This window comes from Triturus cristatus, chromosome 6 (assembly GCF_964204655.1).
Source record: "Triturus cristatus chromosome 6, aTriCri1.1, whole genome shotgun sequence".
Classification (NCBI taxonomy): Eukaryota; Metazoa; Chordata; class Amphibia; order Caudata; family Salamandridae; genus Triturus; species Triturus cristatus.
Window position 1 is genome coordinate 1,695,375,098 of NC_140589.1, and position 18,444 is coordinate 1,695,393,541.

The 18,444-nt window shown below is 43.2% G+C and overlaps 1 protein-coding gene across 3 annotated transcripts in view; it reads left to right on the forward strand.

The window, feature by feature from the left end:
• The window catches only part of CENPF (centromere protein F), a 389,482-nt gene that overhangs the window by 236,932 nt on the left and 134,106 nt on the right, over nucleotides 1-18,444 (forward strand). For all 3 annotated transcript variants that reach the window (XM_085612916.1, XM_085612917.1, XM_085612918.1), the window contains exons 14-15: nucleotides 8,592-8,744; nucleotides 12,822-12,998. In XM_085612916.1, coding sequence (XP_085469042.1) covers nucleotides 8,592-8,744; nucleotides 12,822-12,998 — 330 coding nt within the window. The remainder of the gene's footprint in view (nucleotides 1-8,591; nucleotides 8,745-12,821; nucleotides 12,999-18,444) is intronic.

Sequence of the window (18,444 nt, forward strand, 5' to 3'; positions counted from 1 at the left end):
ATATCTTTGTATGCAGTTATCTATATATATATATATATATATATATATATATATATATATATATTCCCAGACTACGTGCTCTGCATGTACCACAGGGACACGGACTCCAGAGGTATTTGCTTAATCCAACAAATGTATTCTTTTTGACATGGCACGTTTCAGCTGTGCTCACATAACACAATGCGCTGCAGGAACAGCTGATATATTCAGTTTCCACCCCATGTGACTGATTACATTCATGGCCATGGAATAAAGACTACTCATAGTGTGAATTTAGGAACAAATTATATACTAATTATCCAATCTTATCCTATATATGTTATAAATATAGTGATCTGTTGTAATACAATAAAAGCCAAAATAAGATCCTAATAAAACAATATGTATCTTATAAAATGAATACATAGTCCGTCTTATATGCCTATTTGCTGCTAGTGGATCATAACTCTTATCTGAATAGATATTACCCAGTGTCCAGCATTGTTTATAAAGTGTTGTATAGAATCAATTAAAGTCATCATAATATAATGAAAAAGCTGGGGCAATGGTGTTTCCTAAAGGCATAGATCACAGAAAAATCGCAGCCTGAATATTGTAATACAATCAATGTTATGGCTTATCTACAATAGCAGGAGCACTGCCTAAAAATCCACATATATAATCCATGGCCATTCAGTACTAATCAACAAGACCATTAAGTGCTAAGTGCAAATTTATTTATTTAACTTCCAAAGAAGGACACACAAGATTTTCAAGAGATTTAAATGAAGGTGGCCTGGTAGCTAACCAGTTTGTAAGTGCGGTAGAGGATACATCAGACCTTGGTGCGCATGAATACTGTCGTATCTGTGCATGCAGATCATCTTGGCTTACACTAGCCTGCCTTAAGCCAGAGGCTCAACACCAAATTCTAAACTTACCTTTCTTAGGTTTGAATTTTTTGGGTGCCCATACAGATGAAGAGATGTCCAGAATGAAAACAGAGATGGATACCCTCTAAGCTATTAGTTTAGAGAAGCGGAAGGAGTATTGTAAGAGATACATGTCTTATGATAGGTTCTTCTCTCAGAGGGTTCTAGCCCCTCACTGGTCTCACCAACAACACAGTCGAGGCAACACTATCATCCTCGAAAACCATCAAGAGGAAGAGGCTCTCAACAGCGGGGGTGGTGGTGCGTAGTTTTATCAATCATCTGGAAGAGTGGCCCTTTACAAACAAATGCGTATTGAACATTGTTCTGAATAGATTTTCTCTTTGTTTTAGGTCCCCTTCTCCCTCCTTTCCACCAATCTGAACAGGTACATAAAAATAAAGTTTAGAATGCTGGCATTACATCAGATATATCCTCAGCTGCATCAAGATGACTGGATGTGTGTGATAGATCTACAAGATGCATACTTTCACATCTAAATATCTATAAAACATCAAAACCTTCTTCGAATCAAAGTAGGATCTCAATTCGATCAATACAAAATCCCACCATTCGGCCTAAAATTTGCTCCACGGACGTTCGCCAAATGTATGGCTGTAGTTGCAGCTCTCTTAAGGAAATGAAAGATCTTTGTTTAGGCTTACCTGGATGATTGTCTGATAAAGAGCATGTCACCAACTGAGACAAAGAAACGTTTCAGACTTTGTATTGAGACGTTAACCAGCCTGGGTTTCCATGTCAATCTCCAAGTCTACAACCTGTCTGGTCCAAAAGCTGCAATACCTGTGAGCAATACTGGATACACAATCCGCAAAAGTGTATTCTTCAGAGGAGAGATTATAATCAATCAATCAATCAGTCTTAAATACCAGAATCTTCTACATGTTCGCTATCCTTCAGCGATACAGATTGCATCCCTATAATGCTCAATGGCTTCTTGCATATGTTTAGTACCTCATGTAGGACTACACATAAGACCTCTGCAGCAATGTCTAGATCAGCAGAAAAAGACTGGGATGACGAACTGATATCGCAGGATGCAATTCAATCTCTCCCATGGTGGACTCAACTGAAGAACCTTTTGGTAGGAGTACCATTTCATCAGGATCTGCCAACTCGGACATTGATCACATATGCGCCTCTGCAGGGATGGGGTGCTCATATGGGTTTAGTGTGATCCATCAAGCGAGGGTGGAAAAAGAGCGGGTGGACCCCAACACGTGGTTTCCTCAAGCTGTTTTTCGTAGGTAAATTTAACAGTGATACTGCAAAAACAGCTAAATGGAATTATACCACATTTGATAGAAAGCTATATCTTGGTCGAGAAAGTGTTCTTCCAGTGATTTGGTGTAATTACCTTTTGTGGTCTTGGAAATATAAAGTGGTGGCAGGATCTTGACGATGATTACTCCTGTTGAATGGGTTGACAATAATCCCTCAAAACCATCCCTTCTGCCTGCATGATGGTGTACAATGTCCTAGTCAAAAGTGCAGCGGATACAAATGGAGTGCATTTTGGGAAGGAGGAAACAGTCATGTTTCCTCCTGAAGACGATGCTACCCTTCCGAGGTATTCAGGCGCTTGGGCAGGTGTGTGGTCCCCAAGGTGCTTATACGAAGAGCCAGGTCTTCACCTTCTTACGGTACTCGAAATGTGTGGAGGAGGCTCTGATGTGTTGAGGGAGGTTGTTGCATGTGAGGCGTCATGTTGAGCTTGTAGCTTGGGATGATCCCTAGATTTGTTGTTTGGTCTGTGGGTGTGGGTTTTTAGTCCTACCTCTGACAGACACCATGTGGAGTCCCATGGGGAGGTCTTGTTGCTGAAGACCAGTGCTTTCATCTTGTCGGAGTTGAGTTGCAGGGAGGTGTTTCGAATCCAGTCTGCTACCATGGTCATGCAGCTGTTGAAGTTGATTCTGGGGGTGGTTGTCTTGTTACTCAGGGAGGAAGAGGATGAGTTTGATGTCATAGGCTTAAGAGAGGATGGTGAGGTCTTGTAATCGGATGATGTTGGTGAGAAGTGTCATGTATATGTTGAAAAGGGTGGGGATGAGGGTCAATCCCTGTGACACTCCGCATATCAATTTCTTGGTATCGGATGTGAAGGATGGCAGTTTGACATTTTGGGTCCTTCCTATAAGGAAGGAACAGATCCATTTGAGAGTAGATCCTTGTATGCCCATCTCATGGAGTCTTCTGATGAGGGTGTTAGGGGAGACATGGGTGAAGGTCGCAAAGAGGTCGAGCAAGATGAGGGCCGCTGTTGACCTGAATGTCGTCGAGTACGATTAGTGCGGTTTCTGTGCTTTGGTTCTTTTTGAATCCTGATTAAATGAAGTTCGTGATGGGTTGTGAGTTGCTTGTTGATGGCCTTCTCAATCACGTTGGCTGGATAGGGGAGTAGGGAGATGTGTTGGAAGTTGCTCAGCTGATTTGTGTTGGCAGTGGGCTTCTTGAGGAGGGCGTTGATTTCTTCAAGTTCCATTCATCTTGGAAAGTGGGGGACGGGATGGATGTGTTGATGACTTGTATCAGGGTGGTGCTTATTGGTGATGTTCCCAGGTTGTAGATGTACTTGGGGCATGGTCCGTTGGGGCCCCTCAGTGGATTGTCTGCATGTTTGCTGCTGTTTCGTTTCTGGTGAGGATTGTCCATTTGGTAAGCAGGCTGTCTTGGTTGGTGGTAGGTAGGGTAGCAACAAGTTCTCTGGGGTGGGTTGGAGTGCAAAGTTTCTGTAGATGTTTGAAATTTTGCTGTGGAAGAAGTTAAATAGGTTGTACCAGAGTTGTTGGGAGGTAGTGATGTTGACAGTGGCTGAGGGTGAGGTGACATCCTTAACTCTTGAGAAGATGTTGGAGCTTCCTTCGATGCAGTACACTAGTGCTTTTTTCTTGGGGTCTCTTATTTGCTGGTGATAACGTCTGAGTGCAGCCTTGTAGGTAGCTATGTTAGTGGTGTAGTGGCTGGTTCGCCATTTCCTTTCTAGCTGTTAACAGTGTTGGTTGGTGTCTTGTAGATCTTCTGTGTACCAGCTGACCTGCTTTTTTGATCTACTAGGCTTGTTGTGTTTGATGGGTCCGAGGCAGTCTATGCAGTTATTGATCCAGTTGTTGATGTCCTTGACAACATTGTTCGTGGGGCTAGGTTGATCTGTGCTGAAGGCGCTGAACCAGTCTGCTTCTGTGATTTTGCCCCAGCAGCAGCTTGGAATGCTGAACTTGGTAGGGGTGTTGACTTGAGGTGTGTTGATTTGGAAGTGGCTGATGGAGTGCTTAGTCCACATGAGCGCTGTGGTGAAGTTTTTTGATGCGATCACTTGTGGTGAAGATGGGGTCCAGTATGTGTCCTGCGGTGTGTGTTGGTTCTAGGACAAGCTGAGTGAGTCCAGTGTTGCTGAATCTTTCGAGGAGTGCTGTGGCGCAGGGGTAGTTCTGGTCTTCCAGATGAAAGTTGAGGTTACTGAGGAGCATGTAGGCTCTGGAGTTGATGGCGAGTGGAGAGACAAAGTTGGTGATGAGGTTGGTAAAAGATGGCTCGTGGTACAGGTGGTCAGTAGGCGAGGGTTCTGTTCAGGGTGAAGTTTTCAGAGATGTGCAGCTTGAAGTTCAGGTGTTCCATGAATGGGGTAGTGTTCTCTGTGTATGGGGTGCATTTGATGGATTCCTTGTAGATGATAGTGATCCCTCCTCTTGGCTTGTGAAGGCGGTCCTGTTGAGCAATCTTGTAGCCCGCTGGGATTGCTGTGGCAATGCTGGGAGCCAATGAGGCGTTGAGTCAGGTCTCTGTGATAAAGAGGATGTTTGGTGCGTCGCTGTTCAGCAGGTCCCATATTTTGGTTGTGTGTTTGGTGAGTGATTGTGTGTTGAGAAGCATGAATGTGAGGGAGTTTTGACGAGCAGGTTGGCTGTGGCATGTGTTGTAGGTGTTGCTGATGCTTGTGTGGCGTGTTGGGAGGGGGTGCTGAGGGCGTTAGTATTTGCGTCGGGTGTGGGTGGGTGGCTGCTGGAGAACTGGCAGTTGATGCAGGTGAAAGATCCTGCCATGGTGTGAGTTGTGATGCGGCAGCAGTTGGGGGGAACAACATTCGAGGTTTAGCGACCCAAGGATAGCTGTGGAGTATTGCTGGATTGTGATCGGACCAGGGTTCCTGGTGTGGGGTATAGTCCAGGAGCATACTGGCGCAGACAGGCTTTCCTTTGGCACATGTGCGTGTTGCAGCTGCCATGAAGTTGGTCCCGGGAGGGGGAGGGGAGGAGTGCAGCATGCCGTGATGTCATTTCCTGTCCTCTTGTTTGGCTTCTTCTTTTGAAGATGGGTTTGACGGGATAACCAGTAATGTCACTTCCTGCCAGATGGATTATTATATAGGTCAAACTTTGACAGCGAGCACAGTGGGCAATCTAATGGTCATGTTGGCATCTTACATACACCTAATGCCTCTTCCAGACTTCAATTGAGACCAATCTAAGAGTGGCTGCAGCAGCAATAGTCACAGGCAACCAGGAGCTGGGAGGATGTAGTGGGTATCACAGAGAGAGTAGACAAAGAATTACAGTTTTGGAACCCAAACAACATCACAGTGGGCAGGTCCTTCAAACTCCTTCTGTAACCTTCACAGCAGCCACCTCCTACATGGGATGGAGATGGTAACAAACGTAGAGCCAGCCTTCTTAGCCCTAAAAGCCTTCCAGACACAGGTTTATTGTAAAACAGCTCAAATCCAGGCAAACAGCACAGCCTCCGTGTTCTACTTCAACAAACAGGAAGTGACAAAGTCACAGGTGCTGTCTAAACGTGTGCAGGACATATGGAGACGGGCATTGAAAGAAAGATAACATTAATAGCAATACACCTACCAAAAATGTAGAATACAATTTCCCTGCCCTGCCCACAATATGTTTTTATAACTTTTTTTTTGGACAGGGGACTGACTCTTTAAGTTCTAAAATTGCTTCCGCCACATCTTTTTTGATGTGGTGGTCGCCAGTCAGATCTTATCTTTTAATTTGTTAGATCCATGGATCCTCAGCGGTGTTGAATATACATACATTTTGAACCTTCTCTTCTCAAAAACTACTCAGCGGATTTACGGGAAACAGTCTGAATCATGCGGGCAGAGCCACACGTGTTCCAACTTCGCAAGTGCTACCACGCTTGCCTTAACCACGCATATGCCTTAACCATACATGTGTGTGGTTAAGACAGTGTGCGGTCTAGTTGATGGCTGGCGGAAGCAGGAAGGATCGGGAGAGGATATGACACAGTTAAGTGGAGCTGGGACTGGGTTTTGGAGGGGGTTGGTTTGTATGGTTTTGGGGGGTCAGGGTAGTTTTCAGGGCTGGGGGGGGTCAGGGCAGTTTTCTGGGCTGGAGGGGGCTTGTGGCTGTTTTCAGGGCTGGGGGGGGGGGTTTGTGCCTGTTTTCAGGGCAGGAGGGATTCGGGGTAGTTTTCAGGGCTGGGGTGTTGGGTGTAGTTTTACGGGCTGGAAGGATTCGGGGTAGTTTTCAGGGCTGTGGTGTTGGGGGTAGTTTTACAGGCTGAAAGGATTCGGGGTAATTTTCAGGGCTGGGGGGTTTGGGGTAGTTTTCAGGGCTGGGGGGTTTGGGGTAGTTCTCAGGCCTCTGGGGGTAGTTTTTAAGGCTGGATGGAGGGGGTAGTTTTAGATGTTGGGCGGGGGCCATTTTAGCGCTCAGGGCGAGGGGCAGGGACTGTAATACTTTTTAGAGCTTAGGCAGCAGGGTTGTTTTTAGGGCTTAGGAGATCTGGGTAGTCTTTAGTACTTTGGGAAGGGTGGGGTAGTTTTTAGGGCTCTGGAAGGTCAGGGTTGTTTTTAGGCCTCAAGGGGGAGGGTGGGGTCATTTTTAGGACTGGGGGCAAGGACTTTTTTAGGGCTCGGTCAGGGAGGGGGTTGATTTTCAGAAGGGACGGGGTAGTTTTAGTAGTCGGGTCGGGGGGGTTAAGACTCACCTCCCAAGTCTTAACCATGGATATGTCTTTACCATACATGCATTAACAACACATAATTTGTAGTAAAGGCATGCGTGGTAAAGGCATATTCGTGGTTAAGATGCGTAGTTGAGACTGCATGGAACCGGCATGAGTGGTAAACGCATATGAGGTTCCATCAACAAACTGGATTTAGACCACATCACAAAAAACATGCTTTCTGGACCAAGATCTAGCTTTCTGTCAACTTTGGTGTAAATCCTTTCAGCGGATTGGGATGTACCGATGTCTCAACTTCCTGTTGAACAATTAATGGGGAAAATGTGTTTTGGGACCCCCCACCCATTTTTCTCATCCCCGCGTGACTGATTTCCCCTTAACTTTCCATGCGTAAACTTGTCAGAAAGTCTTCATTTTTGGGAAGGTTTTGTGGAGATTTGTCAAACGCGTCCAAGGCTAAAAGCAACACAAAAAATGCAGTGCCTATGGAAAGACGATCCTAGCTGTAACCACCCAGTGGCGAACGCCACTGGATAATGTATATAGTTTATATCCGTCTAAGTGGTAGGAACTAAAGGTGAAATTGTACAATACTCGGTGAATACAGAAATTAGGCTATACAGTAATGCAAACCAGAGCCTCTGGTTTGACATTCAATAAGGTTAGTGAGGCTTGGAACCTATCTGGAATAGATTTCACAGAATCGATGCACTGCAGTACACAATTGGTAATGTTATACCAAAATGTTTGGAAATGGCTAATGTCCATGTGTAATGGCTGAACTACACATAATATTGAATTGCAGGTAAGAAAACAATCTTATTTCCAAAACTTAATTTGTTACAAGTTAGGAACTTTTTAAGGTTCATAACCCTACTTCCAAGAGTATGAAATGTAGACTCCTGAAAGTGTATGCACGTTTGGGGGATCCTCTGGTTTAGCCTGTGGGCAGTTATATTTGGGTGCCCATGTTCTGTCTTGTAAGATGCTCATCGAGCCCCTGCTTCTATATATTTCTATTGGAAGCAAAGAAAAGGCTTATTCTTGGTTCTCAATAAATGAGACTTTACGTGTGGCAAGCTTGATTGCCTTGGAAACTGACTTTTACAGTAGAAAATTGACTTTTACCCATGTCATTGGGAGACTGCTTCATATAGTCCATATCTCTACTGTTCTGATGTGTCCAATGGGTAGGTTTGCCTGTCTTTGTAACTTTACCCATTTCAACAAACATGCCTGTCTAAGTAGGAAACACACACAGGACTCTTAGGGGCATATTTACTAGCCCCTTGCCCCACTTTTGCGTCATTTTTCCCATGTTAAAAATGACGCAAAAGTGGCGCAAGGGGTTTGTAAATAAGCCCCTAAGAATATTAAATTGCAGCAATAGTACTCTCTTGTTCCACTTCAAAATTCAGCATTCAATATTGGTTTACATAGGTAGTTATTTTATAATGGAAGTTCTTAAAAATAAATTGCAAAGAATATTGAAAGCGGATTTAATTCTGGAGTGACTCATCACCTCAAAAACAGAAAATCTATGTGATTTGAAATACATTATATCATTGTTAAGCTGATACATTTGCCTTAATGCAGCCTATGCTTTTTACTAGTTAAAAGTAATTTAAGACAGGTTGTCTTTTTCTCCGAACTGAATTGCCTTCTTTATTCTAATATGTTGTGTTCAATATAATTTAATCCCTCAAAATCTAGGTAGCTGAATTGACTGAGGATTGTCTTAGCCTAAAGAGCAAGATAAGCACAGTCAGTCAGGAACTTGAAAAAATGCAGGAAGAATTTACTATCGAGAAGAATGCGCTTGTTGATGAATTGCAGCTCACTACCGAGAAAGAAGAAATCAGTAAGGTAATTAATGCTTTTAAGTGCAAAAAGAGATTTTCAATAAAGTAACTATGTTCAAGTTTGGGCCAATATTGAGGATTCCAAATTGGGCTGTTACTTCACTTTGTATCCAGGATGTATCTGATGGCTTTGAAGCTCCGCTATGGTTGGATATCAAATGCTTTGTTTAAAATAAGTAATGTTTACAGTATTTAAAAGGTTAATGAATAGGATTGAGTCTAAGTTGTGCTGCCCTTATTATAATCACATTGATGATCTACAGAGAACTCACAAAAAATGTAATCAACCCATGCACTACTAACTCCGTGTTACTCACTTAATTTCCCAGAATGTTAAAACAATGAGACAGGGGAGCCTGGGTTCATTTAATGACTGACATTACACACTTCTCTGGCGTTCAATTTATCAACTGTATAAAAACAAACAGAAGAAAAAAAATTGCCAAAGCCAAAAGATCTGCCATTTGCAAACTGGTGCAGTGGTTATATATTTTTTTGTTTTTACTTTTTAGGTGCATGTGTATGCCTCAGGAAACAAACGCTGCTACATAAACTTTCACTGTGGCCACTTTACACATGATTTTAATTAATAAGCTTTTCGTTAGTGGCCTGTGTTTCTTTATTATTTATGAAGATAACCAGAATAAACAAACACCTAAAGAAGCGCTGAAATTGCCAGCTATTATAATGTTGCAGTGTCAGTTAAACAATGTATAAAAGCAACTTTTAAACTGAGACCAAAAACGGTTCACCATCTAACTGGTGACCCAAAGTGCATGCAAAATAAGTGGTTATTTAAAGGTAGGATAAATAAACAAAAAAGCCCACTTTGAACAAGGTTTATCAGTGAAGAGAAAGTAACTATTTTTAGGTGAATGGCAAAAATGTGCAAAGGTTTTGTGCAGTCGTTCAGATTGAAGGGAGCTAGTGGGCATAGTGGGCTGACCCATTGCCCTGGGCTGTATGCTACGATGGGCAGAAGCAAAATATGACTAACCGTTTACCAGGTTAATAGATCAAGCCCACTGAAGAAAACCCCCTCCATGTATATATATTACAAATATATATATATTTTTTAAACAATAATCTGGTGAATCGGCTAAATCTGTCTCAGACCAAAACAAAAATGTGTACACCGGCATTGGGCAAAGGGTGTGGCAGGAAGGGTGCAATGATTCCTGAAAGCATTAGGCAGTCCACCAGCTGGTTATCTCGATTTACAGTCTTTGGGCTTTTTCGCTTTACTTGCAGTAAAGGACCATCATAGGTTTTACTATTCATGCAAAAAGCAGGGGTCTTTAAAGTAGTCCTAGACAGAGAGTTGCAAATCTTGCTTATAGCAAGTCTGTCTTCCCAAAAGTTAAAAAAAAAAGCTTTAGAAGAGTTTGCCCAGAAAGGTGACTCATGGCCCTCGGTTCATAGGTAAGCAAAGAAAAAGCTTTAGCTGTCGCAGCAGGGGTCAAAAACTAGAAGTAGCATCATTTTGCCTCATCGGAATTAGATATAAGCCAGCAGTGAAGTGGTGAGATGCATCCCTCGCTAACAAACGAGGTGGGGCGGTGAAGGAAAAAAAGAGCTGCTGAAGGCGAGTGCCATAGGGCAGCGTGAAATGGACTAGGTTAAGAACCCATGAAAATCAGGATCCAGGCTAGTAAAGGAAGCAGTAATTTCTTGGGGAGTTTTTCAAATTCCCATGAATTGACATTGCACAGGTTTGTTTTTAGTTTTGTGCTGTGTATGTTTATTGGTATACATTGATAATTATATTACGCAACCCTACATAGGGAGCAATGGAGCGGTGTACTCTAAATGGCCATATGGGGTGCTGGGAGATGATAAAAATTGTGTACATACATGAAGTGTGAAATGCACAGTGTTATTGCATTTCACACTTTTTTAGGAACAGGGAGATTAAGGTTTGCCCAGCATCACACAATGTTGATTCAAGTACTGAGGCTGAGATTTAAACTTGAGTCCCCAGATTCCAAAGTTGGCAGGTCTAGATTCTAGTTCCACCCTGCTGCAGCTGGAGACAAACCAGAAAAAGGGAGAAGGAAAGAGAAATAAAGCAGACACAATATGGAAAGAAAAGTGGATAAGTAAATAACGCATAAAGATAGAGGAAGATGGAATGAAAGCTAGAAAGAGGAACAAACGCACACAATGGAAAGCCTGACATGGGGAGAATCGCAAAACTAAAGAATGAGAGATTCAAAAACTGAAGAAGGAGACATTCAAATACACATACTCATAAGTACTCAAGGCTGTATTGTGCAGGATAGTTGTTTGCCTGACAACTATGGAAGAAATCACCCGTTCAAAGGGTGGCAGGTTTCCTGGTTGAACTCCTCACATTGACACAGAACAGGTTGTCTCCATAGGTTCAACCCTTCTTGGAGGGAAGCACTTCGGGAGGTGTTAATGAGAAATATATTCTGATAAATTTGGGTGCGAGATTTGTTCCGACATCAGACTCCTGTACATCTTCCTTTCCCAGCATATCATACCCTAAGGTCATCCAAGTGCTTCCGGATTGATCCAGGAGAGTATGATACCCAGACTTTCTGAGCATGAACATCTGTCCACTGATCAGTCTACCACTTCAACAGCAAAAGGATTCCACCTGAATCTGTGCAACCTACACCTGCATGCAGGGAGATTGAACAGCAGCAACTAACTGTGTTTCATCTGCTGCCTGAAGTTGTTGATGTCATCCTTGCCTTTCATGAAATCCCTTTATGCTGGGCGTTGGAACAATTTTATAGTGTGTTATTTTTTTCCAAAACTGACAACTTACAGGCAAAGCTGTCAGACGTCCTTTTGTTTGTATTATCTTTGGCTCAACATTGTCTTGCAGTGGGTACTGTTAAAGGTTATTTATCAGCCCTGTCCACTTTAGCCAGACCAACCGCCCTTGTATAAATCACCTGTTGTGATGAAATTTATTTATATAGCGTGAACTAGACCCCGAAGATATCTGGTATCAGAGCACTTTACATAGCACCAGTTTCGTAACACAAGGACACATTCATTTTGTTAGGCACGGGGAGATTGTGATTTGCCCAGAATCACAGGATGTTGAGCATCGTTACCGAGATCCGAACCCGGTTCCCCAGCTTCGACTGCTCCAGCCATTAGACTACATCCTCTCCCCATGTTATTGCTGAAGACTCGAATGGTATTCTTTGTGAAATTTTGGACTCCCTTCCACATTGGGAGTCCACCAATTTTCCAGCGTCCTTTGCTTCCTTTCGCCTAGAATCAGAGGCTCCTTTGGTTGCACTTCTATGCTTTTACATTGATTGTACCAAGAACCATTGCATGGACAATCAACTTTTTGTGTGGTTGTCCGGAGTGAAGAAGGGAAAATCTGTTTCAGAAGAGTACCATGTCGATGTGTGTTGTCCTGCATTAAGATCTGCTATGCTTTGGCCAGGAAGCAGCCTCTGAAAGGTCTGAGAACCATTCCACAGGGGTAAAGCTGCTACCACCTTCACATGTGGAATGTCTGTCCATGACATCTACCAGGCTGCAAAATGGGCCTCTCTGCATACTTTCACGAAGAACTACAGCCTTGACAGCCAGGTCTGGTGAGAAGGACTGTTGCCTGCTCGATCTGTCTAGGTTTTCGGTCTAAGGTGGAAACTCTAACTGCAGATTCCTTACTTCCCTCTATCCTCCCTGTTCCTTAGAGTAGACTCTTTTTAACATGTAAAATGTTCCCAAGTTATTATTGAGCACATTGGTACCAACAATTGTTCACGCTCTGCATTTTAGTGAGTGTGAAACCAGAAGACAAGAAAATGACATCAGTGTGCAAATGAGTGTGTGTTAAATGAGCTTCTGCTCCATCACTTTTAGGGTGGTGTGGAGTCCGCATGGAGCTACACAATACCACCTAGTGGTGTGCGGCAACACTGCTGTGCCTAAAGTTTTCTGAATTCACAGGTGAGGAATCTGCGGTTTGATAGAACAGCCACCAGAAAAAGTATTTCCGAAGTTAAGTAACCTATTCTTCCTAGGCAAAATATTTTTTTAAATGCTTATGGCCTTAAAATATTTGGTTTTATACATTTTGTAGGTTCAACTTGATCTAGTTAGTTCTGAGAAAGCGGAATTGAAAAAGAGTTTTGACAGTTCTCAAACGGAATATAAACAGCAGATTGAGAAACTGGAGCAAGAAATCTTGGAATATCGGATGAGAATTCGAAAGGCTAATGCAGATCAGGAGGTCCTCCTTCAAAAGCTACAAAAGCAGGTAACATGCACTGTCCATTTCCCTAAAAACATTGATGTTGTCACAGCTCGATTGTATTATCTGCGTTTTGTGACCATTTTTTAAGGCCTAGTTTAGATGACCACAGGACTTTCCAGTTGATGATTCATTAAGCTACTCTAACGATTGTATGGAAATTCTTTATCTAGACATGTTTACTTTTTGAAATACTTGAGTGTTTCTAAATTTAATTAGCTAATGTATTTAAACTATTAAATATTATTGGCTTTACATATGCCATGTATATCAAATAAGTTTAATGATGTAAAGTCATTTCCTAATAATGTGAAACAACAACATGACTTAGACAATTCATTACGTGTTTCTTAGTGTTAAGTGAGCTATACTCTATAAAGTGTCACTGAAGCTTTTACTTCTGTTTTGGTTACCCATGTGTTTTCAGATTATTGCAAGGTACTAGACATGTAGCTGTATGGATTTTTTGATGATATTCATCTATCAATTACTTGAATTCTAAGGCACATGATCACCATCATGCACTCTTCAACTCTGTCAAACAGGCCACTTAAATGTTTATGATTGAATTTGTCACATCTTTTCATTTTGATTACTGTAGTTTTCTTTGTGCAATTTTGAGGGTTTTACACTATCACTAAGTAATCAAGTCTAACAGAAAGCATTCCCCTAGGAAGGACAAGCCTAACAAATAGTTTATATTTAAATTGACTGTCTTCATGGAGGTGTTTGTCAACCTTTATATATCTTAGACAGTAAATACAGCAAAGGTATTGCTAACTATTCTACATAAAGGTCTATTTTCTTTAACAGTGACCATTCCCAATGATTCCTATTCATCTAGTATTGTTTTCAATTAATGTTATGTCTTCACTGTAGTGTTGGTATTTTTCTGTAACAATTTGTGTTCAAAATGTTGTCTTGAAACATCATTATATGTAGTCGTCATTTTCTAACTATCGTCATTTGTTCACTGCTTTGATTATGATCTTGTTTTGTCCAAATGGAGAAGGACTGTATTTTTCAGTTTTGTCAGATAGATCAAAAGGATTTATTTTGCGTTTTTTCTTCTCTCTTTTTGATAGTTTTCTTCCCTGTCTTTAGTGAAGGCTATAAATAACAAGTCTATTGTATTATTGGGTGGTAGAACTGTAGTGAAAGTGGATTTAGGTCTTTATTTTGAAAGAAATAGGTCTAGGCTTAATTCAAGCACTGTCTTTCATGCAGCTATTATCCGGGTGATCAGTTTTTGTGACAGTGTTTACCAGATAAACATCTTTGCCTAATAATTTTGTTCTGATATGTATACCTGTAGGTGGCATAATTTTAAGATGATTCTTTAAAAGGTATGTAGTTTTGGTTTGTGAGTAAGTTCAAACAAATGCAATCTTTTATTTGTCAGCATTAGTTTAGACACTGGATGTTGTGTCCAGTTGTACACAACTGTTCTACCACCTTAGCTCCGCCCGCCAGACCAAGAGAAAACTCCTGCTCTGACTGGCGTTTCCTACACAGGTTTGGTGGTGCAGGAGCAAGGCGGCTCCGCTCCCGCACTCCCAAACTCATAATAAGGTCCCTCTCATTTTGTCGGTGCATACCATTGGTACTTCAGTTGAGCCTACCAATAATCTGTGCTAGATTGTTTGCTTTAGTTGCACTGTTCCCATAAATCAAGATAAGGATGCCAGCTTAATTTTTAGTTTCCAGTTTCAAATCCCTTTATATTTTAAAGAACATTTTAGTGCTTTCAGCTTTGCTTTAAAAAAAAAAAAAAATTATCTGCACTTTATTAATCTGTCAATATTTAACTTTCTAAGCAGCCACTGACCCCCTGATTACCTCTAGGGGTCTATGGACCACAGATTCTATTTTTCCCCAAAATCTTTTTATTGTTTTTAAACAAAGTAAAAAAACCATAAAATAAACATAGCACCATGCAGCAAAAAGAGATCACAAGGCAAAAATACATTTCACATTAACTGAAACGAAAGGTCTTTCAGATGGCACATCTGGGGTAGAAAGATTGAGTAAGATGTGGTAGGAATAAATTTGTCACCGCAGTCTTTCTAGGCTGTAAAGTGTGTCTTGTTCCCGATCTTCGTGTGATGGGGTGGGTCCCACAACTAAACGCGCGCAGATCTTTTCCCACTTGTGTGGGCAACCCCTCACTCAATCTTATCGGCTTCTCGTTTATCATTCACCAATCCATTTCCTGCTCCCATTCCCTCACTGTTGGGATCCTCGCTGCCCCCCACAGCCATGTAATATTCCGCTTAACCACCACAAGGCCTAGTGACAGCCAGATCTTGGCATATTTTGGTGGCGGTTCCTCTCCCCAGATATGTAAAAGCATTTCTTTGCTGTAACCTCCCCATGATTCTTTGTAGTTCGATCCAGAAGGCTTGGATCGCTGGGCATGCCCATATAGTATGGAAGTTCCCTCCAATGCCACAGCCTCGAACACGATCTGTTGGGACGCGTCCCATGGCTATAAGTGCCATGCGTGAATAGTAAGAGCAGTGTAATATGCGTAGGAAAATCAATCAGAACCCTGTATGAATGGCTACTTTGTGGAAGGTCCCCAGGGCAGCCTCCCATTGTCCGTCATCACAGTCTCCGATATATCCCTCCCATTTAGACGTGAGAGTGTTGGGAGAGTTATTTTTTAGCTTTTTGTAAATGAGGTAGACTGTTTTTTTGGCCAACGGTTCAGTTAGGATTCTATTTTCAAGGGGAGAGGAAACTGAGATGGGGGGGGTCCCCCCGGAGATGTGTGTCCCGTGGGCATGTCAGAGCTGGAGGTATCTGTAGGCTTCACTGGCGGCCAATTCGTATTGGGTACGTAGCTCTGCCCCAGTAAGCCCACACATGCCCCAACGAGGATATCCCTATAAGGTTCCATGCTTTGAAACCTTGAATATTACACACCTAAAAGAGTGCATCACTATGCCATAGTGGGGTCAAGTCAGGGAGCTACTGTGGGCATCTGGGGAAATAGATTTTTGGCCTTAAGTAAGCTGTAGAGTATGGCCTGATACTTCCCAGGTCCCATAGAAAGCCTTTCCAGTCTAAAAGCCGGATCGCTCCAGGGAGCGAATACCCAATCATTAGCTATCGCTAGATGCGATGCCCAATAGTATTTCTTTATGTCAGGGAGACTGATGCCTCAATCATATACTCCACGCATCAGCTCGGAGAGGGAAATCCGTGGTGGGGTTGCGTTCCCCATGAGCGAACGGAGGAGGGTTTCGGTGGTGTGGAAGAATTTGTCCGGTATATGGTGGGGGATGTTTTGTAAGGCGTAGACCATTCGGAGAGTTTGATATCCCTCAAACTCGTGGATATCGCCGAGTAACCATTGTGTTTTAGGGGAGTACAGCTGCTCATAGTATTGTGCAAATGTCTCTGCTATGCCCTCAGTGTCGGAAATAACTTTACCCAGTTCCGTGATGACTTGTGGCACCCATCCACCCCGCTCGATCCCTCTTTTCGAGCCACGAGAGTAGTTTCCCCGTATTACCCACTTCATATAGGTATCATTGGGACAGAGTATATGAGCTTTTCGCCCTATCTTCCATTAAGTCTCTGTACTCTTTTTGCTGTAGATGGAGGGTGTGTGTGTAGGTGGTCTTTATTTGAGTCATTCCCTCCCTCCCCCTCTAAGGTCCACGTTTTGTTCTCCAGCGCAAGTGATTTTTGCTTCTCCCGTTGTTGCGCCACTATTAGTGAATATGCTGTGCCTTGTATGACCGCCTTATAGGCCTCCCAGAGTGTTAGGTAGGAGGCGACCGATTCCTCATTTTTTTTTTTAAAACGTGTTTTTATTGCAGAATTAAGAATGAGAACTTCGTGACGTCACCCTAAGTACACATGATACCTCAGAGCCCACCCCTCGTCTCAGCACTATACACAGCCATGTAGCCCACATCCCGGAGGCAGGGCGGCACAATAATGCAAAGATTCTGAATGTCATGTCGATCATTGCACAGATGGACAGGTCAACAGCTCAGTATACCATCTGCTTTTTTACCCCTTCGCCTCAATCCCCTGTAAACCATCACCACCCCGAGGCGACCGATTCCTCATTAGTTTAAAAATAGGCTGTTGTGGCCTGAATCAGCTCCTCAGTGAACTTGGTGTCCCGGAGATGAGAGGCATTGATACGTCACGGACCGCGAGATGTATTAGCACGTCCCCATAGTTCCAATCACACCGGGAAGTGATCTGAAATTCCCCTGGCCAAGTCTCGTACCTTGGCCAGTTGTATAACTTGAGTGATGATATAGTCTAGTCTGTCAAGACTGTTATGAAGGTGTATTCTGTCTGGTGTTTTGTAAGCCAGTCTGGTGTTGTGTAAGCTAGGTGTCAGCTAGGCCAAGGACAATGGCATAGTTGGATAGCGTAGGGTCCCCGTGGGTCGAGTGGGCTTGGGAGTACCTGTCTAGGTCGGGTGAAAGTAGCGCATTAAAGTCTCCGCCAAGGAGTAAGAGCCCTTTGGGTAGCTCAAGCAGCACCTCGCCCAACCCCGGGAGTGTAAGGCGATGGAGCCGTGGAGGAACATAGATGGAGCACAAGTTGATTGGAATCCCTTCCAAGGTGCCAGTTTGTGTGATGTAATTTCCTTGGGGTCGACCCAGGCCTTATGCAGAATGAAGGGGGTGGAATTCCTAATCCGGATGCACAACCCTCGGGAGTCGGTCGTGTATCCAAAGTGTATCACCATTGTATAACCTTCCCTAGTCATTGCCCTGCATGTGTTACCTAGTAAGTGTGTTTCTTGGAATAGTACAACAGTGGGTACGTGTTTTTACAGATACATTTATGGACCATACCTCATTTGATCTTGTGCCGAGACCGTTCACATTCCACGATAGAATCGATAAACGGGATCTGGTGCTAGGTGGGAATGAGCACATCATAGCTAGGGACACCCCCCCACCCTGCTACCCTGCCCGGTGGAAACTAAACTGCCTAGCCAACCCCAACTGCAAGGCGCCTGTCGCCCCTGGAAAGAAGAAACATGTTAGTTAATTAAAATCTGGGGGTGGAAGTCAGCGACCAGGACAAATCCTCGCCGCTCTTCCGTCTCGAAGGACTGAATATCGGGGGCATGGATATGGTAGAGGATATCCCCTGCAATTCCAATGTCATCTTATCTGTTCCTCTGTATGATTATCAGTGTCCACCACTGAATTATGGACACAAGTATCAAACTTTACCACTCATAGACCATCACACTTGGATATTGTGAATAAGCCTCAGGAATTGTAAGCGCCGGAGGTTCCTGTCTGTTTCCGGCCTGGGTCAGGGGTCTGGTGACGCTGTTGTCATTGTCATCTCGTGACGGACGACCACCGCATTACCAGTCCCTCCATCTGTGCGCTTAGGAAGTGAATCTCGTTGCCTCTTTCCCTCTCCCGTTGTGTGTCAGCCCTCCAGGTACTCCATGGTC